General features: G+C 37.4%; 1 protein-coding gene across 1 annotated transcript; it reads left to right on the top strand.

The window, feature by feature from the left end:
- Positions 1 to 3374: 3374 nt before the first annotated feature.
- On the top strand, positions 3375 to 24439 carry LOC129760057 (probable serine/threonine-protein kinase MARK-A; the record flags this gene model as incomplete). Its single annotated transcript, XM_055757633.1, has 2 exons — positions 3375 to 3505; positions 23637 to 24439. Coding segments are annotated over 2 exons (756 nt in total), but the record flags the coding sequence as incomplete, so codon positions are not given.
- Between the last annotated feature and the right edge of the window lie 246 nt (positions 24440 to 24685).

Genomic DNA, 24685 nt, shown 5'->3' with positions numbered 1-24685 from the left:
GAATCAAGCCAAATAATGGTTTCTAAAAAGTGAAAATAAATATATTTAGTTTTTTTCATTCAACTGAATCACACCAATTTTCTCTCTTTTGTGTTGAGGGTCCTTTTAAAGATTTCAACTTACTGACCATATCTTTTCATTAGGAATCGATTGAAAAGTAGATTTTCAAAAATTAAATTGATCGAAAAAAAATATGTTCATGCTTCGATGGTGGTATGAATATTTTCTAGAAATTCATGCAAAAACCATTAAGAACCTTAAAATGAAGATTTTTGCACCGAGAAGGTTAACAGTTATCAAAGTTTCTTTTGCTACTATTATTTAATTTCAATCTTCATTTCAGTTCAGATACCCCGGGCAAGTGCAAACGGATTTTACCATAGTTGAACTTTTATAAATCTAAAAAAAAATAAAATCCTTAAAGCAAATCAATTTTCGTTTGTTGCATAACTAAATCAGTTCTCAACAAACTCTTGTTGAACGTAAAATATGCAAACATGTTGACAAAAAGATATTTCCAAGCTAACACTTGTCCCGTTTATTGAGGCAAGTGAAAACACAATGCTTTTTTGAACTTATTCATAGATGCGAAACATAGTAAAGCTTTGAAATGAATTCAATACATGCTCCTGTTTGTTTTATCAAATTTTCTTGATAAATCTGAAGTTTTTTTTGCAGTATAAGTTTATGAATGATTAGCACAACAATTATCAAGGAATGATTTTTAATTTTTTTGTAAACGTAGAACGTTGTGTACTTTCTTAACTAAAAACTATTCCGGAAAATGCATATTCTCACCTTTTTTATGAAAAAGTGGTTTATTTTATTTATAACTTCCACTTATGCTTGCAAAAAATCAAAAAGTTCTCTGCATTCAGACTTTGAAAACATGAATCCTCTATTTTAAAGGACAGGCTCTTGTTCAGCTCAGTGTCTGTTCATTTTCATCGGATTTCGTTGTTGTTCTGAAAATTTATAAGACGCTTGATACATATTCAATTAAGAACATGTACAAAAAATGTGTTCGGTCTAATTCTGTTGGAAACATCTTATCCTTTTTTTCTATTTTCGATATGCATTAAAACTAACCTTCTAGGCGTATTGATTTTCAAATTGTATGTAAATCTTCTCACTGTTTTGTTTCGAACGTCAGCAAACAGTCATACCATTATTTCATACTTTTTAGATAACAGTTGCTGCTTTAAATAACACGAAATCAGAATAGTTTTAGTTTTTCAAATCGTTTAGGATGGTTTTGATTCGATCGGCAAAACATCAATCTGGGTCACATCTAGGCGTCATTCATTATTAATTACCATGTGCTGTACAAATGAGATAAGACAAAAAAAGAAAGAAATTATGCTTGGTTGAAAAATACGCGCCCAAATGTTCCCACTAATCAGTATGCTATGCCATGGTTACTATCCTCTCGCGACGTTTGCTCGCGACGCCTCGACCTTGGAGACGAAAAACAAACCGCCCAAAGATAAAAAATCTCGAAAAAATGGATGACATGACTTTAATTTGATTCAAATAACTACAAATTTAATTATTACGGACAATCGATGCGAATTGGTGTTATTTTTATTCGATATAAACCGATTCGCATGCCTACAGAATAATCTAAAAATAATTTCATTAGAATCGATAAACGATGAAAATTCAACAGACGATTTTATTTCATAGCGAAATTTAAAAAAAATGACAAATCAAAAAAGTTTTACTGTTCATCTTTAAAATGAAAAGTTACTATCACACGTATTTCTCCGTAGATCTATGAATCGATGATCGAAATCTACGGATTTCAAGTATTTCCTACGGATTTTCTATGGATTATCGAAAACATTATTGCGATTCTGCGGAGAAACGAAAATTCTACCAGCTGACAAGAAATGAATAACTTGGTGAATTTTCGAAGGTACACCGGCCTTGAAGTTTCGAACTTAGAATAATGTCGGTCTTTTTCTGTTAAGGTTGTGGGCATGTCATCATGGCTGATTTGGAACACTTATCCAGTTGAGTTTCATCTTAGGAATGTAGTTTTATTTCATTATTTCTCAATTAAAATTTAGGAATGGCAATATATGACCGGTGGCTCAGCGAGTAGAAGTCAAACAACAAGAAAAACTTGATAAAAATGATCAAATAGGACAAAACAAGACGAATACAAGAACAAGAAAAAGATAAACAAGATAAAACATGAACATCCTAGATTAACCAGAATAAAACAACAAATAGCAAGCACAAACAAGACAAAACCTGAAAAAAACAATGTTTAACAAGACAAAATAGAATTTAACATAAATCAATACAATCAAAAAAGACTAATCAGGATAGAACAAGGTAAAATAAGTTTTAACGTGACAAAACAACATAAAAACAAGTCAGAGCAAGGTTAAACAAGAGACAAAATGATACTAAGCTAAATCTACATAATAAGATGTGGGTTCGAATCCCACTGAGTAACGGTTAACTTTTCGCATGCGTTCAACTTTTTTTTTATAAGATATGGTATCCTGATTTTTTGTTGCGATGATGGATTCATTTCGCAACAAAAAGTAAATTAAAATGTCTTAGAGTTAAAAAATCTCTTTCTTCCAAACAACATGATACACTTCACTATTTTTCCGTTATAAGTACAAAAAGCACTAGGTTCTACTTTTTAGATACTTCAACGGATGTGATAAAACATTCTCAACATAGTCCGGCAAGCACTTATCTTGATGGGAAACCATCCTGACATAGATTGAATAACTCGTCGCCTGGAAGGTGTGCGACGATGATTCATGGGCGATGCTTCGTCACAAAACACCAAATATTTAGATTTCACAGGAAGGAAAATACGTCCTAGGGAAAAGTGGCCAAGAGAGAGGGAAAAAAAGAAAAATGTATATAATGTTTCTCGCAACTTTTCGCAATTTAGCACCGCAAACTTTGAGGTTGCTTTTTTGCCTTTTTGCTAGTTTTCTTTCTCATTCTCAATTTTTATTATTATTATTCGCATGTGGGAGCTTAGTCTGAACGAAGATACCAACATTAAAAAGTAACGAGAACAACTAATTGCAGAACATGAACTATTAACCATAGGATAAGCACGCATCCACATGCACTCTATAACAAAGTTTAATTAATTGACCGACAATAAACGGTTTTTCCAAACCAATTTCTTTTGTTAATTACTCTAAAGAAAAGAACGGAACGCCAGTATTAGAATAACTCAAATTAGGATTGTTTTTTCTACTTTCTGAATTACCTATAACTTTAAGAAGACATTTGCTTTCAATTGTTAATTTTTAGGGCTTAAATTAAAAAAAAAACCCAAAGCCAGCAACAATCCAACCTAAATTTTTATTTTTCCTTCTATCTGTTTACAGATGGGCGAAGATCTGCAGGCGGGCATCTTCTTCTTCGGCAGCTCCAACAGTCTGATAAACCCGCTCATCTACGGCGCCTTTCATCTGATTCCGATCCGGAGGCGGAATAATCAGTACAATCAACATGTAAGGTAAATTGAGTGTGACGTGCGAAATGTTGGCCGAAAATGTGTGTGCTTCTCAATGGATGGATGGATGGGTTCGTGTTTGCATGGAAAAATGCCCTTTCCAAGGGCTGTTAAAATATTCACGGAACCTGGTGCGAAGTGCGGGTTCTGCTTCCAATATTTTCCGGTTTTTTTTGGCAAATATTCTTGGAGTTGCTAACGTTGTACAAACTGAAGCTGATGAATCATCAAACATTTAAATAGATTGATTGAGTTCCCCTTATAGCTATTTAGAAATAACCACATTATTATACTGAGCTTCGTGTGAATGTTCTGCCTTGTTTGAATATGATGTATTGTTTAAAATAAATCCCACATATTTGTGAAGATTCTGCTTTTACGCGCATAGGTTTTTTTAGGGGAAGCTGCCTTCAAATGCTTGCTTGTTTTCATGTGCTATATTCGTTAAGTGTTCACTGGATTCGAAATCAAGATCAATGCACATTCGTTTAAAAAAAGGAAACTCGGATCTGGAATTTTTTGAACAGCTATTTAGAAAAGGATCGACCATTAGCTTCATGACGTTCAATACTTAACGCATTTATCTTGCATAGTTGAAAAACAATTTGTAGAAAACAAAAATGCTAGTAAATTAAATACTTTTTCATACCATCTCCGAAGTTCGTTAGGAAAGTCAATTAGGACCTTTGTCACTTAAAAATTTTGTAGTGTATCGTTCACTCGACCAAATGAGAACATAAATGATCCGATTAAAAAAAAAGGAATATTATATGGTTGCGATTTTTTTCGACATCGTATTTTGATAGATCAGGAAAAATTAAATATAGACTTATTATTAATGGAATAATTAATGAGTCATAAATAGCGGGAATTAATTGATGTCAAGTTTTGCTCTATACACTCTGTATAGAAATAAGCGGCTTTTGAAATGTTGTTTTCCTTGTTTTGGGATTTGTTCGTGTCAAGTTTGTATTTATTATTCAACAATGGAGGTCGCGAAAAAGAGTTTCACCGGTAGCGTGTTTTGGACGTTCCAAGCATTTAAAAGACGCACTTTTGGAAATTATGTTCCACTTCATTCATTATAGATTAACGAAACCAAACTTGACTCGAGCGAAGCCCAGAACAAGGAGAACAAAATTACACAAAATAGTTATTTTCTATAAAGAGTGTATAGAGCAAAACATGACATCAATTAATTCCCACCATTTATTACTCAATCATTATTCTTTTATGGATTTTGAATGAGTCTATACTCAGTAAGTCTTGTTAACACGTTCGTCGCCACGTCGCACACGAACGTGTTAAACGAATACGATGTCGAAAAATCTCTTAAATCGGACAGCTTAAAGTTCTCATTTGACCGTGTGAATTGTTGACTGGCCTAGCTAGTGCCATGCTGATAAATAGAATTATTTATGCAAGCTTGGGAGCAACCATTAATGTAATTAATCAAAGTGACTCCAACAAAGGGATGTCTCCAAGATGGACTTCTATCACCATTGTCGTGGTCATTGAACGTGGACGACTTCATAAACAAACTTCTATCTATGGGATTCAAAGTTAAAGGCGATATTTACGATGCAAAAAGACATGGTAAAAATAATTTTGCACAAATTTGTTCCTTTTACCCTCGAAAATTTTTCATTGTTGACTTGAAAGCTCATGAACTGTTGATTTTTTCTGATTTTTTTTTCGGACCAAATGGTTAAGAAGTACAAGGAGCCAGTCTAGGATGCTCACGAAGTACAAACCAAGCATCGTAGTGAAACCCTTGATCATAAATATGGTAAAAAGTCTATGGTTATTGGGGATTACTGAATGCAGACTCCTTAACCCTCATCCGCATTAGGGTGTCATTTTGACACCATTGCAAGTTTGAAGGCTTGTAACTTTTTTCAGAAGCTTCAAAATACAAAAATTTCTTCGGGGACCCTAAATGAATTCAAAAGTTCTTCAATATTGCATCTTTACTTTTTTTATGGACGAACCCTGGAAGCCTGGACAAAAAAACTCCCTTTTCCGACTTTTGGTGTCATTTTGACACCACAAAAGTAAAATCTATTTAAGTCGTTTGAATTATTATGAACTTCATATAAAACTTATATCAATAGAAACCTTGTAATGTCAGTAAAATATGTTTCGAACATTATATACAGCTAAAGTTACAAGTTTTCTCGTTATTCAGCATGAAAGAAAAAAAATCTGAAAAATCATGCCTCACAAAAACTGTTGTAGTTCATATGTTACACGTCCAAAAAAATATTTGCCTTATGCATATGAAAGCTGAAGTTAATGCCTACATCATGAAGACAAGAAATATTTTTTTAAATTTTTTTTAATGAAATGGTCACAAAAAGTTCAAAAAAGTGGTCTAAAAAACCTACTTTTCATTCGATTGCTAGTAAATACTGTTTGAGCGATGGTAGAGTTTTGAAAAAAATATGACTACAAAATGTATTAAAATTCCAACATTTTGCTGTCTTTAGATTTTTGATGCAACAAAAATTGAATTTACTGGAATTTTTCAAAGTTCACTACTTTGCGCGATTTTTTTACAAATTGAAATTTCATCTGTTTTTGTGGTCCACCGTCAGGTTGTACCCGGATTATCAGTGCTTTTACTTTGTTTGGACCAACCAAGAGTATATTCATTGGAAAGCACATTTAATCTACATTCTAGTGAGGTGCTGCAATTCACGCTGTGAGATTTCACAAAAATATGAAAATTATAAACGTAAAATCATTCCTGAATTTCTAGAACTACAAGCACCTCGTCCAGCAAAACGTGTTTGTTTGCTCTCCGAGTAGGTACGGTGGGTGGTGATTTGGGCAGAGAGCGAAGCCGACAGACGAAATAATGATGCGTGTCGTACGTTTCTTGGTTGGAAATTTTGTATTGATAGTAGTTCGCGTTTGCTTGTCACGACACGCATCATTATTTCGTCTGTCGGCTTCGCTCTCTGCCCAAATCACCACCCACCGTACCTACTCGGAGAGCAAACAAACACGTTTTGCTGGACGAGGTGCTTGTAGTTCTAGAAATTCAGGAATGATTTTATGTTTATAATTTTCATATTTTTGTGAAATCTCACAGCGTGAATTGCAGCACCTCACAAGAATGTAGATTAAATGTGCTTTCCAATGAATATACTCTTGGTTGGTCCAAACAAAGTAAAAGCACTGATAATCCGGGTACAACCTGACGGTGGACCACAAAAACAGATGAAATTTCAATTTGTAAAAAAATCGCGCAAAGTAGTGAACTTTGAAAAATTCCAGTAAATTCAATTTTTTGTTGCATCAAAAATCTAAAGACATCAAAATGTTGGAATTTTAATACATTTTGTAGTCATATTTTTTTCAAAACTCTACCATCGCTCAAACAGTATTAACTAGCAATCGAATGAAAAGTAGGTTTTTTAGACCACTTTTTTGAACTTTTTGTTACCATTTCATTAAAAAAAATTTAAAAAAATATTTCTTGTCTTCATGATGTAGGCATTAACTTCAGCTTTCATATGCATAAGGCAAATATTTTTTTGGACGTGTAACATATGAACTACAGCAGTTTTCGTGAAGCATGTTTTTTCGGATTTTTTTTTCTTTCATGCTGAATAACGAGAAAACTTGTAACTTTAGCTATATATAATGTTCTAAACATATTTCACTGACATTACAAGGTTTCTTTTGATGTAAGTTTTGTTTAAATCGGTCTAACACGCCAAAAGTTATAACGATTTGAGCTTGTGGTGTCAAATTGACACCACAAGTGCTGATTAGGGTAATGAAATCTAATGCGGATGAGGGTTAAATAATGCAAAAAATCATTTTCCGGCAAGCAAAAAGTGTTGCCTGACTAGTAGACACCAATTAACACTAAACATACCGGCACTCTGTATATACCCATTTATACCGCCGGGGGTCAAATGACCCCTAACTCCTTTTCCGCTAAAACTCTCTTGTTTCTTAACCGATTTTTACAAAATTTATATTTTCGGAAAGCTTGTAACGTAACTCAAATCTAGTTCTCACCAAATATTGAGCTACAAACATCGATTTTAAAGTTATTCGGAGTCTAAGAAAAAAAGTCCGAAAAAACATGCTTCGGGGAAATGACTGTAAGTCCGTTAATAAGAGATCGAAGAAAAATTCACTTAGTGCCTGAAAAAGCTGAAGTTAAAAGCTATATGTTGCGCATATGGAAATATATTTTTTAAATTTTTTATGATCATGGCCACCAAAAGTGTAGAAAAGTGGTGTAAAAACCTACTTTTTAAAGAATCAACCCCAAAACTGTCCTAGTCACAGTAGAAATTTTTTGAAAAGTGAATTGGAAAGTTGACGTAATTTGTGATATTTTGGCATCTTTAGATTTTTAAAACACGAAATACAGTATTCTTGAGGGTTATTTAAAGGAAGCTATTTTTAGGAAGTTTTATCAATCTGCAGTTTCTGAGACTATTCTTTCACCTAAATTTTGCTTTGCACTGGATTTTGAGTACATTAACGCAAGATTTGGGCAATAAAACTATATGCACAAGAAAGGCTATTTCATACCGGTTCTAGTGATGTAGTAATATTGGCGGTGCAATGCTTTAGAAAATTATGATAAATATTTTTTTGAAAGTAAAACCAGAATATTTGCGCTAATGCTTGTTTTTTTTCGTTTCCTTTCACCCGTCTTCGTGTGCGAATTGGCTGTGAGATATTGCCACCCACTGCGCCCGTCTGCCAAGCAAGAACTTGTGTTGACTTTTAAAAATTCAGAAGCTACTTGCCTATTTTATTTATCATATGTTTGTTAACCACCGTATTGACAATGTAATTACATCACTAGAACCGGTATTAAAAAGCCTTTCTTGTGCATATAGTTTTATTACCCAAATCTTGCGTTAACATACTAAAAATCCAGTGCAAAGCGGAACGGAAGTGGAAGAATAATCTCGGAAAATCAAAATTGATAAAAATGTCCAAAAACAGCTACATTTGAATAGCCGTCAAATATTCTGTGTTTCATTTTTTTTGTAACTCTAAAGATGCCAAAATGTCACAAATTACGTCAACTTTCCAATTCACTTTCCAAAAAAAAAAATATTGTAACTGGAACGGCTTTGTCGATTGATTTATTAAAAAGTGCAGTTTTTACACCACTTTTTTACATTTTTTGTGGCCATCATCTTAAATAATTTTGAATTTTTTTTCCTACATATGCAACATATAGCTTTTAACTTCAGCTTTTTCAGGCACTAAGTGAATTTTTCTTCGAGCACTTATTAACTGACTTACAGTCTTTTCTCCGAAGCATGTTTTTTCGGACTTTTTTTCTTAGACTTCGAATAACTTTAAAATCGATGTTTGTAGCTCAATACTGCCTGAGAACTATATTTGAGTCACGTTACAAGCTTTCCGAAAATATAAATTTTGTAAAAATCGGTTAAGAAACAAGAGAGTTTTAGCGGAAATGGTGTGAGGGGTCATTTGACCCCCAGCGGTATAAATAGGTATACCACATACGTATTTCGAAACCTACAAACTTAAAAAAAAATATTTTTATGAAAAAATACGTGCATTTTGAAAATAAAAATAGTCATGAAGAAAAATTTGCGAAAAAACAATTTTTGAAGGAGTTGCAGTCATTTGAAGTTCAAAAAATGTCATTTGACCCCCTCCGGTACAAATAGTGTTAAATAACTAATAATGATCAGTTCCAAAGATCGCAATCTGTGCATCCGGTTTTTACGCAATATGACAGATGAGTTCTGATGGACAAAAAATTTATGTTTAAACCGAATTTAAGAGATCAAATTCTCCGAGATGCCTACTCATGAAAAGGGTCCAACCGGATTCCAATTGCTTTTTCCAGGTGAGTTTGTGTAAAATATCATGATTTTGCAAAGGTTTTGATCCTGTGGTAAAAAAAATAAATCAATACATGACTGAAAAAAGTGTTCAAAGATAAAAAAGAGATTTTATGAAAAAGTTAGAGTTTCTTGAAATCATTTTTTGTATTTTTACATTAAATGTCATATAAACACCTTCATTTACTCCATAGAAAGTGTTTCAATCAAATGAATAGTTTTTAAAATACACACGTTTGTAACTGCCCGGATTCTAGATGATCATAGCCTTAGCATTCACTATGAGACAAAAAGCTGCATTCCATTCTTATCGCATCACTCGTCGGATACAGACGTGGTTTCAAGTTTCTCTAACCTCGTGATTCGGAGTGTGCAAAAAAGTGTCCGTTGTTCGTTCGATAGATTCGGGTGTTTGTACCGTCCGGACGGTTACCCCATATTCGGTGTTTCGTTCCGTTTGTGGTAGCAAAGGACAGTTTTCCTGCCATCGACAAATAGGCAGATGAAAATATTCGAGTGCTGGGATTCGACCATTATTGTGAACATCAGTTGATCACCACCAGGCCCGCCGCTATTGTTCAGTGAACCGCCATTGTTCGCTAATCATCAGTTTGACCGTTGTCGACTAATCATCATCAGAGTCAAGGTGTGGCAGCCATCTTCAACCAACGAAGGAGGACCACGTGGTTGGAGATTCACAAACAGTGAAAAAAAAAATCTTTGTTCAAATAACTAAAAAAAACAGTGAGTCTTTTTTATCTTTTTTCCACTTTTTCTTCTTCTATTATTTCTCTTTTTTGTATATTTGGATTATTACTTCGCTCATATTTTAAAAACGGAAGACACTTGTGTCTCCGCTATAAAATATGAGCGAAGGCGGGGGGTTAAACCCGCCAACTGAGGATGATGAGAGTGTCACCTACGAGAATGAGGAGCATCTGGAGGATTCGGCTGCTGCTGGTCCTTCAGATGCTCCTCATTCTCGAATGGATGACGATTCGGAATCATCCTCAGTTGGAAGTAGAGCAACCCGTCTCCGAGCCTACACGGAGAGCACAGGTTTCACTGGTCCATGGGTGGTTTTTATCCGGCCCAAGAAAGACGGAAAACAACTAAATGTAGTGCAGATCACTAAAGATCTGGCGAGGTGGACCTCCGTGACCAGTATAACAAAGGTGCGACCAAACAAGTTGCGCGTGTTAGTGGCCAACCGGAAATCTGCCAATGAAATTGCTGCAAGCAATTTCATTAATCTAGAATACCATGTTTACATTCCGTCTCGAGACGTAGAGATCGAGGGTGTAATCACGGAAATGAGTTTGAAGGAAGAGTACGTGAAATCCAACGGCGTTGGCAAGTTTAAGAGCCTTGATTCGACTTCGGTCGAAATCTTGGATTGTCGTCAACTCAGAACTGCCAACGTCGTAAATGGAGTCAAAGTGTACTCGCCTTCAAATTCATTTCGTGTGACCTTTGCGGGTACCGCCCTCCCTCACTACGTCTTGATTGACGGAATTTTAAGGCTGCCTGTGCGGCTCTTTGTGCCTCGACCCATGGATTGCAAAAATTGCATTAAGTTGGGGCACACAGCGTCACACTGTTGCAATAAGCAACGCTGTCCCCAATGCGGGGAGAATCATGGGGCAGGAGCATGCTCAGCAATAGAGCAGAAATGTGTCTATTGCGGGGGCTCACCCCATGATATCTCCTCGTGCGAGGCATACAAGAGTCGCTGGGATAGTCAAAAGCGCTCTTTAAAGGAACGGTCGAAGCGGTCTTATGCCGCAATTTTAAAGGGCGCGGCGCCTCCGATCCAACCTCAGTCCACGAACATATTCTCAGTGCTGCCAGTGAACAATGATGACACCGACTCTACCGATCAAGATCAACCAGTAATTTTTATTGGTAACTCCCGGAAACGAGCAAAACCTGCTCCTAAAACCCCCAGAGTTCCGAAAAAGGTTTCTACATTTAGCTCCCAAATTGACGCCACACAAAAATCGACAACTTCTGGGAAAGAAAAGGTTGTCCCTGCTGGATTTTCCATGAATTTTGTAGCCCAGAATAAACCACGAGTACTGGAGACTTCTAAGATCCCAAAGTCTAATGAAACTTTGTCAGAATCATCTGTTCAATCGGGACTGTTCAAGCTGTCTGATATTTTAAATGGAGTTTTTACGTTTTTCAACGCATCGGAATCGATCAGGGGCATTGTAACCTCAATGCTACCTGTAGTAAAGACATTTTTGAAGCAATTGATGCAAACTTGGCCCCTTCTTTCAGTGTTTATCTCTCTCGATGGCTAATTTAAGCCGAGAGGTCGGAGATATCACTGTGTTACAGTGGAATTGTCGTAGTCTATTTCCTAAACTGGATCTGTTCAAATGTCTTCTTCATGAAACTAGTTGCGATATTTTTGCCCTTTCTGAAACATGGCTTTCTTCTCAATCAAACATCTCATTCCACGATTTTAACATTATCCGTCTGGATCGCAACGATTCTTATGGAGGGGTGCTTTTGGGGATCAATAAGCGCCACTCCTTTTACAGAATCCACCTCCCTTTATCAGGAGGAATTGAAGCTGTTGCATGTCATACAACTATAAGAGGTAAGGACTTATGCGTTGTCAGTTTGTACTGGCCTCATAGAGTTGCAGTGGATCGAAATCACCTAGAGGACCTGTGTTCAGTGCTTCCTGAGCCAAGGTTGATCCTGGGTGACTTCAATTCACATGGAACTGTCTGGGGAGAACAAATTGACGATAGTCGTTCTACTCTTATTTATGACATTTGTGACAGTTTCAATTTAACAATTTTGAACACGGGTGAAAAAACACGAGTACCTAAACCTCCTGCAAGACCAAGTGCAATTGACCTCTCACTCTGCTCAAATTCACTATCATTGGATTGCCAGTGGAAGGTAATCCCTGATCCCAATGGTAGTGACTACTTACCAATCAAAATAACAATCACCAATGGGGCCAGCAATTCGAATCAAACAAATATGGCATATGACCTTACAAGACACATCGACTGGAAAAAATATGCGGACACGATTACAACAGCCATCAATTCTATGAATGTTCTTCCTCCTTTGGAAGAGTATAACTTTCTTGCTTGTTTGATACATGATAGCGCAGTTTATGCTCAAACGAAACCCATCCCAGATTCATCTGTACGTCGAAGGCCTCCTAACCCATGGTGGGACAACCAGTGTTCCAAGCTTTATAAGGACAAATCAAAAGCATTCAAAGATTTTAGAAAACATGGAACCCTCGATCATTTTCAAGCATATCAGTCCCTTGAAAATCAATTCAAAAAATTGATTAAGGGGAAAAAAACTAGCACATTGGCGTACATTTGTGGAGGGTTTATCACGAGAAACATCCTTGAATACCTTGTGGAAAGTAGCACGAAACATGCGTAATCGATCTTCAACAAATGAAAGTGAGGAACATTCACATAGATGGATATTCAACTTTGCACGGAAAGTCTGCCCCGATTCCACACCAAACCAAAAAATTGTCCGGAATGTGTCCTCAGACAGGTGCAATCTGGATTCCAGCTTTTCGATGGTCGAATTCTCACTTGCCCTCCTCTCTTGCAACAATTCAGCTCCGGGAATTGATAAAATCAAGTTTAACTTGTTGAAAAACCTTCCGGATGCCGCCAAATTTCGCTTGTTAAATTTATTTAATCAATTCTTGGAGCACAACATTGTTCCCCAAGAGTGGAGACAAGTGAGAGTCATTGCTATCCAAAAGCCCGGAAAACCAGCGTCTGATCCCAATTCGTACCGTCCAATAGCGATGTTGTCTTGCATACGCAAATTGATGGAGAAAATGATATTGTTTCGTTTGGACAAATGGGTGGAAACAAATGGTCTCCTTTCAGATACTCAATTTGGGTTTCGAAGGGGCAAAGGGACAAACGATTGTCTTGCTTTGCTGTCTTCAGAGATACAAATGGCGTACGCAAAACGTGAGCAAATGGCTTCAGTGTTTCTAGACATAAAGGGAGCTTTTGATGCAGTCTCAATAGAGGTTTTATCAGACAAGTTGCACTCCCGGGGTCTGCCTCCACTATTGAACAACATCTTATACAGCTTGCTTTGTGAGAAACATCTGAACTTTGCTCACGGAGATTTAGCAGTTAGAAGAATCTCTTACATGGGCCTCCCGCAGGGTTCATGTTTGAGTCCACTTTTGTACAACTTTTACGTAAGTGATATCGACAGTTGTCTCTCTGAAGGCTGCACTCTAAGACAACTTGCAGATGACGGCGTGGTGTCTGTCACAGGATCTACTGAGTCTCATCTGCACAGACCTTTACAAGATACTTTAGACAGATGCTAATAGTCCAACCGAGTCGGCTAATATGTTTGCAGACTTTTTCCGAAGTGTGTATTGTTCTGCTGATGTATGCCAAGACAACAGCTACCTAGACTCTTTGCCTTCCTATGACATTAATTTGCCCTTACCGCGCTTCTCTGAACAAGATGTTTACGAAAAGTTGTTCGCTGTTGATCCAACTAAAGGTTCAGGTCCTGACTGCATACCGCCATCGATTTTAAAATATTGTGCTGCATCCCTAGCTGGTCCGATTTGCAGTGTTCTAAATCGGTCACTTAATGAACGATCGTTCCCTAGCGCGTGGAAAATCGCTGCTATTTCTCCAATATATAAATCGGGAAATGCGCACAAAGTCGAAAATTACCGTCCCATCTCAATTCTGAATTCTATTTCCAAAGTATACGAAGCTTTGATGCAAGAAAGACTGTACGCCGCCGTTAAACCGTTCATATCCGAATCACAGCATGGCTTTGTGAAGAAGAGGTCGACTGTTAGCAACTTAATGTGCTACGTAAGCTCAATCAGTAATAGCCTGGAAAAAGGTTGTCAAGTGGACTCGATTTATATCGATTTTGCTAAAGCTTTCGATCGAATCCCGCACGATTTACTTATCAGAAAGTTGGACCGACTTGGTTTTCCAACTTGGTCACTCGAGTGGATCAAGTCGTATCTCATAAATCGCTGCGCTTTCACGAAAATAAATGGGTCACGATCTAGTATATTCGAAACCCCGTCAGGAGTACCTCAAGGAAGCCACCTCGGACCGCTACTTTTCATTACATTTGTAAATGATCTATGTGAAAAACTCCACTCCGACAAGCTCCTGTATGCTGACGATTTGAAGCTTTTTAGGAGGATTCATAGTAATATAGATTGTATGGCACTGCAAGCTGATATCGCTAGGCTTGAAAGCTGGTGCCGCTCGAACGGGATGCAGGCTAATGCAAAAAAATGTAAGGTAGTAAATTTTACTCGCTCACGAAACATCGTCAAATTTGACTACCGCCTATCAGAAAGTTATCTTGAAAACGTGAAGTCCATTTTAGATCTCGGAGTGAAGATTGATAACAGGCTCACATTTGCTGAACATATTGCAATTACTTCCGCAAAAGGTTTTTCTGCATTAGGATTTCTGCGTCGAAATACCGAGGAGTTTGACGACATCTATACTTTGAAAGCTGTTTACTGCGCATCAGTACGGAGCATTATGGAATACGCTGCACAGATATGGGCTCCTTTTCAGAGCACACAGAGCTACCACCTTGAACGAGTTCAACGTAGTTTTATAAGGTATGCTTTACGGCGCCTTCCCTGGACTGAACCGCTTCGTCTTCCGTCTTACGAACAAAGATGCGCCCTTGTAAATCTGGCCACGCTTGAAAAACGTCGTACCGAACTTCAGCAAACTTTTATTTTTGACACCCTGACTCATCGTGTGGACTGCTCTTACATACTCCAGCGTGTCAATTTATACGTATCCACGAGGACGCTCCGACAACGCCAGTTTCTCTGGATACCTTACCACCGTACTGCGTATGGTCGAAACCACCCAATCGACAAATGCTGTGAACGTTTCAATGTAGTGTACCATCTGTTTGATTTTAATGTATGTAAACGTAAATTTAAACTAGACATAAGTAGAATAACCTAGTTTTTAAGAAATTTGTCTGTATGGTAATTCCTCATCCAAAGACTAAGTAATAAACAATAGACAGATTGTCTTCCTGGGCTTTGGGGCTTGGGATTGAGTTTTCCCCTCAGAAAACGGAGATGGTTGTTTTCTCTAAGAAACATAGACCTGCTCAACCTAAGCTTCAACTCCTAGGCAGAACGATCACTCAATCGAGGTGTTTTAAGTATCTTGGGGTTTGGTTTGATTCCAAATGTACCTGGAGAGCCCATATTGAGTATCTGAAAGGAAAATGCCAACAAAGAATCAATTTTCTCCGATCAATCACTGGTACCTGGTGGGGAGCCCATCCAGAAGATCTTTTAAAATTGTATCGAACAACCATTCTCTCAGTGATGGAATATGGTAGCTTCTGCTTCCAGTCAGCTGCCAAATCTCACCTCATCAAACTCGAGCGTATCCAATACCGCTGCCTCCGCATCGCTCTGGGCTGTATGCCCTCAACGCATAACATGAGTCTCGAAGTTTTGGCAGGAATACTTCCTCTTAAAGATCGATTCAATTTACTATCACTCCGGTTCCTCATCAGGTGTGAGGTCATGAACCCATTGGTGATTGTGAATTTTGAAAGGTTACTTGAGCAAAATCTTCATACTAGATTTATGTCTATATACCATGTCCTCATGACAATGCAGGTAAACCCTTCTTCGTATTCTCCAACTCGTGTTTGTAGCCCAGACTACGATCATTCTTCTGTCCAGTTTGATTTGTCTATGCAGCAGGAAATTCGTGGAATCCCGGTCTCGCATCGCCCTCTTCTGATTCCAAGAATTTTCGAAGCTAAATATAGACACGTCGATGCTGATAAAATGTACTTTACCGATGGATCTCTTATAGAGGAAACAACAGGATTTGGAGTGTTCAACGAAATATCTAGCGCCTCTCACAGTCTTCAGCCACCATGCTCTGTATATGTAGCGGAGTTAGCAGCTATTCACTGGGCTTTGGACAGTATCGCATCACGGCCAGATGGACACTACTATATTGTAACGGATAGTCTGAGCTCTGTTGAAGCAATCCATTCGATAAAACCGGGAAAGCACTCGCCGTACTTCCTCGAGAAGATACGAAATAATTTGAGTGCTTTATCAAAACGTCGCTTTACCATCACCTTTGTTTGGGTTCCCTCTCATTGCTCGATAGTGGGCAATGAGAAGGCAGACTCTCTGGCAAAGGTGGGGGCGACAGAAGGCGACACGTATCAACGTGAAATCGTCTTCAACGAATTTTACTATCTGGTTCGAAGAAACTCGCTTGTTAACTGGCAGCGCAAATGGGACGAGGATGAGGATGGTCGGTGGCTCCACTCGATTATCCCAAAGGTAAGCCTTAAACCCTGGTTCAATAGATTGGACCTGAGTCGGGATTTTATTCGTATATTTTCCCGTCTCATGTCCAATCATTGTTCCTTAGACGCGGTACTCTATCGTTTTGACATTGCTGGCAGCAATTTGTGTGGTTGCGGCCAAGGTTACCATGACATCGAGCATATTGTTTGGTCGTGTGAGGTCCATCTTGTCGCTAGAACGAATTTTATAGACTCCCTTAGGGCCCGAGGAAAACCACCCTATGTCCCAGTGAGAGATGTGCTGGCCGTGATAGATTTGGACTACATGTTCGAGATATATCTTTTTCTAAAAGCTATTGATCTTCGTCTATAATTCTTTTTATTTTCATATTTCCCTATATCTATCATCTTTTCTATTCTAATAAAAAGTGATGAACTAGATTTAAGCACACATTTGTAAACCAACAAAATGAGTTTGGCTCCTTAAAGCCTAAAGGTATGAGCCGTTTCAAATAAAGATGTTACAAAAAAAAAAAAGCTGCATTAAACCTTCTAATATAAGATGGGAAAGTGCTAAACCTCAAATTACAGATGAAATGCTTAGTATTCTACTAGACTCGAATATATCAAGGCTACTACAGTATAGCTCAGTGGGTCTACCTTAAAGGAGTAGGGAAAAATTGGGACTTAGGTCGAAGATATTTACAGCCATAATAAGACCCCAAATCTCTTAAGCCTCTTTAGTATGGTTAACCAAAACTTTGCAAGCTACGGCCCGAAAGAAATTAACGAAACTTCAAAGATTAGCAACTAGCAACGCTATCTATAATTGAAGAACTGCAGCTACATCAGTTCATTGAATTACGATACATGGGGCATTTAGTGCCTAAGACTTCCCAAAACCAAAACTCTCTATGAAGGAGATCTTACAAGACAATAAATTCACTCATTGCAATTAACGATGACTGGGTGGATCCCGTTTCAACCTATTCATACCATCCACTGTAACTTCCAATGCTAGGCACGTGTGGGAGTCAGGTGAGCTAGCAAATCCTCCCGAATCGATTTAATTCTTTACTGATGGGTCCTAAATGGATAATAGAACTGGGGCAGGGGTGTTCGGACCTAGACTCAGTATCTCAACTCCTATGGGAAACTCTCCGACAGTATTCCAATCTAGAATGCACTTTAGCCTATTTGCCAGACCGCTTTTCGAGCACTAAATAAGCTCACATGTAACTCCAAACAAGTATGGAAGTGTATTTATGCACTAAGGAAGGTCATTTGGAACAGAGTATTTTTATTCTGGGTTCCAGGCCTCTACGGAATCCTAGGGATCGAAGAAGCAGACCAACTAGCTAGGGAAGGATCTCAGGGCCTGCTAATTGAACCGGTTTTTTTGTAAAACCTTTAATTTGGACTATAAATTTTCAGAGTCTTGCTATGCTCTTAAACAAAAAAGAAACTGCAGAGTACCTTCTATGCAACTGCTGTGCCCTCGTTATACGGAGGGAGCGAATACTAATAAGCTTACAATACATATGGTTGCATATCAGTCTTTTCCTGATATCTTTGATATCAAACCCGATTGGGAAAAGATACATAATCAGCAACCAACTTTCAATTTAATCAATAGTATAGGTGAGCCTGATAGCATATAGTAACAAGGATTGTTATAGATAATCTACTGGTCGGTCTCTTACGACCCAAAAAAAAAGCCTTAAAAGGTAGAACAAGTCAAACACATCAGTTTGTTTCCTCACAGTGCGTGTCGCGAAACACGATCCACATGTTATTTCCACAACTTATGACTCACTATGAAATGATTCTGCTGCGAAGAATCTAAAAGATAAATTGTCATTACGCCTTCATTATGCAAAGTTTTTTGCACAAAACTTATTTTTGTGCATTATAAACATAAATATCTTTAAGGTCGAGTTTTATGAAAAGCGTGATGGAGAGTACATTGAACCATTTCATGAAATTTAATGATGGCAGTCCAGAAAATCATTCACTCTGGTGTATTTCTCGCTGGGAAAGCTTCGCAATGCCACTCCTGTTGTTAAAATCTCTCATTACTCAGCACCAGCACCCATATTTCATCAATTAATTCTCATATTGCATTCTATAACTTACTTTGAGAGTATTTTTACCTTGCTAAAACAGCTGAAAAGGATTCCCATTTTTATCTTTGGGATTCAGAGTCTTGGGGAATTGTTTCTGAAATTTCTTCTCTTAGATAATCTTCAGAATTATCGCAGTAACCTGGGGTTAGGCACACACATGTAGCTTATCGAAAATCCTTTCTATACGCTCAGTGCTGCTTCCTCCAGAGAGAAAGCATCATAACAGGCGGCTAAAATATCTTGTACCTCTTGTACACCCTGCATGGAAGTCAATGGTTTGAATATTCAACAACGACAACGGCAAATAACATACAAAATCATCGAAGCAACCGTTGTTCGCATTTGCTCCGTTGGTATAAACTTTAACAAAAATGATTTTTTTCTCGAACCCAGTAAAATAAGAAAACTGAGTTTCTGTTTGATTCTAATTCAATTCAAGTGTTCAGCGGATGGCAATATTAGGTTACCGATCCGTCCGAAATATCAATCAAAATGTATTTTCGCCATTTAAGGTAATGTAGATGGCTCTGCAGTACTAACTTCCAACAGATATTAATTCTATGCAGATTTGTTTTTCCAAGACACACATTGATTACCATGGCTAGATGCATGAATATTGTTGCCGGCCTCTTTAGATGGCGTCGCCTACATCAAAGGTCCATATAGAAGAACGATTGTTCGTGGCAAAGCCTTCTTCATTATCTTGAAGGGACGTTATCTTTGGTTTAGGTCATGTTTTGTAATTCCGAAGCCAACATACAAATGTATGTTACCCAAGCAATACTATTGTCGCTGAATCCCCAAACCGGAGTTTTCTTCAACATCAGCGACGACGACATTTCATGTCGACCAGACATCTATCAAACATCTTCCAAATGTCGGAATCAAACAAAAAAAAAAGGGTTGCCGATTGCCGAAGTGTTCGATGAATTTTTCATCGTCGCTGATTGGCGGTTTGGTAATCACCAGTGCGAAAATTTCGGATTTCAACTGCATTGACAATATTGAAAATCACGTGTAAGCCGGGTTCCAATTTGCCATATGAGGTTAAGAACTACCATCCTTCTCTTGAACCTGATCTGGTTCTGATTCTGGATTCTATGCTTGACTTTGAACCCAAATTCTAATCTCAATTCAGCGTCCGTGATCAAATGTGGATTCCGGAATCAAGACCCAGGAACAGTGTTTTGGATCAGAATCCGAGATCAGTGTAGTGATTATAGATAACAATGTGAAGAACTGTGAGATTTATGATGCATTGAACAGGTCTAATAGCTGTCAGTGATGAATCCTGATAGGTCAAATTTGATATGACAAGCTTATGAAATGATTTGAGCGTGTAGTTTGAAAAAACGGATTCATGTAACGAATTTTCGGAAGAAGGTTGTGTGTCAGCGGAATTGTTAGAGATTTAGGTTGAAAAGTCGAGAATTAGATTTCAAGTACGACAATGGCGCAGCAAGTAGGTTGACTAATTTAAAAGTGATGAGAAAGTTGTGAAAAGATTCAAAATATTGGTTGAAGTGCTGACGAAATTATTAGTGGAGTGTTTGTATAACGTAATATCCAGTGGGAGTAGTGGCGTTATTTGTAGTGTTTCTGGTATTGAGGTGAAAGAAGTGGTTCGCTAATTATGAGTTGTTTTTACTGAAAAGTATTTTGCTTTTGATTTCTGATGAAAGACTCAGAAGTCTGTTTTCCGATGGAAGACTTGGAAAACCATTTTTTGTCGATGAAAGACTCGGCAAACTATTGAGTGTCGATGAAAGACTCGACAACTTAATCGATTCTCCGATGAATGATTCGGTTTATTGTTTATTTGATTTCATTTACGATGAAAGACTCGAAAACAGGAAATCACTAGCATGGTTCGATGAAAGATTCGAATTGAAATAGATTATGCATGTGTGTACATTTCGATGAAAGACTCGAAAAACTATTTTTGTCGATGAAAGACTCGGAAAACTATTGAGTGTCGATGAAAGACTCGACAAATTCAACAATTCTCCGATGAATGATTCGGTTTATTATTTATTTGATTTCGCTAACGATGAAAGACTCGAAAACAGGAAATCACTAGCATGGTTCGATGAAAGACTCGAATTCAAATAGATTGTGCATGTGTGTACATTTCGATGAAAGACTCGGAAAAAAATGCAATACTAGTCAGATTCGATGAGAGACTCGAATTGGAATAGATTCTGCACGAATATTTCGATGAAAGACTCGAAAAATAATATTAAAGTGTTTAAATCAAAATGTTTATATGAAGTTTAAAAAAGATTGGTTGAAAAATGCAAGTTAAACGATTTTCGACTGTAAGTTTTGGCGAAATTAAAAAAGAAGATAAGATAATAACGATAAGCAAAAATAATATGAGATAAAAAGTAAGGCAGAAATGAATAGTTGTGAAGAGAAACAAAAAGGAAAATACTACAGTTTAATATAAACAGGAAAGGAAGAACTATAGCGAAAAAACAAACCATTACAAAAAGTGAAAATAGCGAAAAACATGTAGATAAAAATTGGATAAGTAAATAAACAAAAACTGGGAAAAGAGAAAAATATAAAAGACACAAGAGAGTGAAAAATTCTGCAAGAATGAACAGAGAAAAAAAAACATGTGAAGAAAAATAAAAATGAAACTGCATTAAAATAAGTCCCGATGAAAAAAAAAGAAAAAAAAGATGATAGTATAGAATGAGATACTATTGAAAGCAGCTAAAAAAAAAAGATTAATGGAAAAAAAATGGAAGAATAGTAGTAAAAAAAAAGAAAGACAAGAGAAATTGTAAAGGAACTAACAAGAGAAAAGAAACAAAAAAAGAGAAGTGAAACAAATGATTGTTGAAAAAACGAAAAGAAAATTGAGAACTAAGAACAATAATGAAAACAAAAAAAAGAAAGAAAAGAGAAATGGTAAGGGAACTAACAAGAGAAAAGAAACAAATAAAAAGAGAAGTGAAAAAAATGATTGTTGAAAAAACGAAAAGAAAATTGAGAACTGAGAACCAAAATGAAAACAAAAAAAAAATAACTGTAAAAAGGGGAGCAGAAAAGAAGACAAAAGAGTTTGTAAAATGGTAATGATGAAAAAAATAAAAGAGACAATGTCAGAAAGTGAAAAAATTCAGTGAATATTATTTCTTATTTTTTTAATCAGATTCGGATAAAAATTATAAATCAGAAAGTTCTTTGCCAGACTCGATAAGGAAAAATTTTCTGCGTAACTCAAAATCCAAGAGTAGAGGCGGGTAGTAATGTAGTGATTATAGATAACAATGTGAAGAACTGTGAGATTTATGATGCATTGAACAGGTCTAATAGCTGTCAGTGATGAATCCTGATAGGTCAAATTTGATATGACAAGCTTATGAAATGATTTGAGCGTGTAGTTTGAAAAAACGGATTCAGGTAACGAATTTTCGGAAGAAGGTTGTGTGTCAGCGGAATTGTTAGAGATTTAGGTTGAAAAGTCGAGAATTAGATTTCAAGTACGACAATCAGTATTATCTGATAACTATAAGTGAACACACGAAACAACTAACATGTGTCCCCATAACAATTGATGGGGAATGGTTGAAAGATGAAATTCCAGCCAGACTATTTCTTTAAAACCTTCTTGTACTGTTTTTATTTCGATTCTCAAGGTTTTCACCACGGAAATTTGATCGGAGGAATCGAGAAATATTTTAGTAAAAGTTGCAAACCAAGGCTTCAAATAAATTTCAGGTCCTGAACAATGGATTCATAAATAAAGTTCCAATTAAACGAAACTTTTTTTTACTATTTGATTTCAGTTTTTCCTAAATGCGTGTTTTGCAACTCACACAGGGGTTAAACTATGTAGTAGGGGAGATAAGGGCATAACGAGCACCCGGGTCGAACTGGGAACCCATCTTTTGTAAGGAAATATGTCTTATGATCGTTAAATCATCTCGATCTATAATGTACGTACTGCAAACTTATGTATACACATTGTTCCTCAATTCATTCATCATTCATCATTAAATTTTCGAATTTTCACTGTAACTTGTTGACCTGAGGGCCAACAAATCATTACTAATCGGGGCTCGATGAGCATTTTCTGCCGTAAAATCTAGCTGCAAATTCAAATCGATTGAGTCAACTGAATTATAGAGCTACAACTTGAATAGTTTACATTTGACGATTTAGCCTAATGGTAAGTGTCGGAGAGGTAGTCAGAAGACTCGAGTTTGATTCCTGGTAGAGGTGATTTTTTTTCATTTAATTCATGATCATTTTGCACTAAACGGTCGTAGATGCATTTAACAAAATAATGTATGTCTATTTGTAGAATACAAACAATTGTACGTTGACGTCTTGTTGACGTTTGTAGAATACAAACAAATCGTTAGTTGACGTCATCGAGTTGAATTCGCTGCTAGATTCTACGGCAGATAACGCTCATCGTGCCCTGATTAATAGTGCTTATACTGCCCCAGGGAGGATTCTCATTATACCACTACAGTGGCTGATTTTCAGCTTTCTGCAAAAAATTTTTAAAGACATTTTCAAACGTTTTAGTCTACTTTTTCAAGTTACATCCAGTTAAGAGGTAGACTTTTTTAGTGTCTGAACACGAAACAATTACGTAACTCACATATTATAGCTGTATTCTATGGTTAAATAAGCGTCATTCTTAAGGTAACCATTATGTTCTTATCTCCCCTAGGTGTAATAAAAATATGATAACTTTCGCCATGTCGCATTGCTTTTTATGTTATTAAACAAATAATCAAATTTTCATGCCGAAAAAACTTATTCCGATCATTTTTCAATTTGCTCTCCTCACAGGGAAGGATCGGTGTATTTTCAACGCTCTTCTACCTGCAACAATCAGAATGGCGCCACACCCCTCCATCACTCGCAGCAGCAGAAACCACAATATTTGCAACAGCAGCACCACCATCATTCGTCTCAGCAACGGCAACAGCTGCAGCGAAACAACTATCTCTCGTCAACGGCCAGCGCTACGGCTGCAGCGGCCCATATCGATCCACTGTCTGCCGACGCCATTGCATCGAACAACAACAACAGCACCACCAGCAGCAGCGGCAACAACAACAACAACAATAGACAGCAATACTCGCGCTCTCATTCGCGATCCCACTCCCGATCGCATTCGTACTCGCGCTCGCAATCACACTCGCAGTCGCACTCGTGTTCGTATCACGATTCACATTCGCATCACGATTCCTACTCCGGACAGCCGGACAACGGCCAATCCCGATCGCCGTCCAATCTGGCCGAGGAAATATCGCTGATGGCACTAGAACGGGATCTGAAGACGCTGGACGAAAGTGCCAACCAGATTCATCTTCGAAGCACCAATGGGTCCCTGGCCAGCAAGCGAAGCCTGACGAGGAAATTTTTCACGCTGACGCTGCTCCTGAGGCGAACGAGACCGACGAAGCTGTAAAGCGTGGGGAGGAATATACGACCCCCACGAGATGATGCTGTGCTGGCTCCAGAAAGCAAGTTTTAGATATAAGCGCCATTGTAAATAGATTCAAACATGCATTTAGCGCCAGAAAGCAAGCAACAAAACAGACAGGACATAATCGTATCGCGCGAACAGGGTTGCCAGAGGGATGCCACCCAGAACTACCGTTTCTTGTACTTGTATGTTTCGTTGGTTTATTTTCGTGAAATATAGACAGTAAACGGAAGTCGTCGAATCCTTAGTTCGTAGTTTTTACCGCATTTTCAGCATGCGGATACGTTTATAAGTTCCGAGAGACTGTATTTATACAAAGTAGCAATCGTATGTGCGTCAAAAAAGTTTTACCGCAATATTTACCGAAAAATGTATAAAAGGTTCGGTAATTTGACTAAATATTCGA

Source organism: Uranotaenia lowii, unplaced genomic scaffold, assembly GCF_029784155.1.
Source record: "Uranotaenia lowii strain MFRU-FL unplaced genomic scaffold, ASM2978415v1 HiC_scaffold_394, whole genome shotgun sequence".
Lineage (NCBI taxonomy): Eukaryota > Metazoa > Arthropoda > Insecta > Diptera > Culicidae > Uranotaenia > Uranotaenia lowii.
The sequence above is the reverse complement of the archived record's forward strand: the minus strand, read 5'-3'. Positions and strand labels throughout refer to the sequence as shown.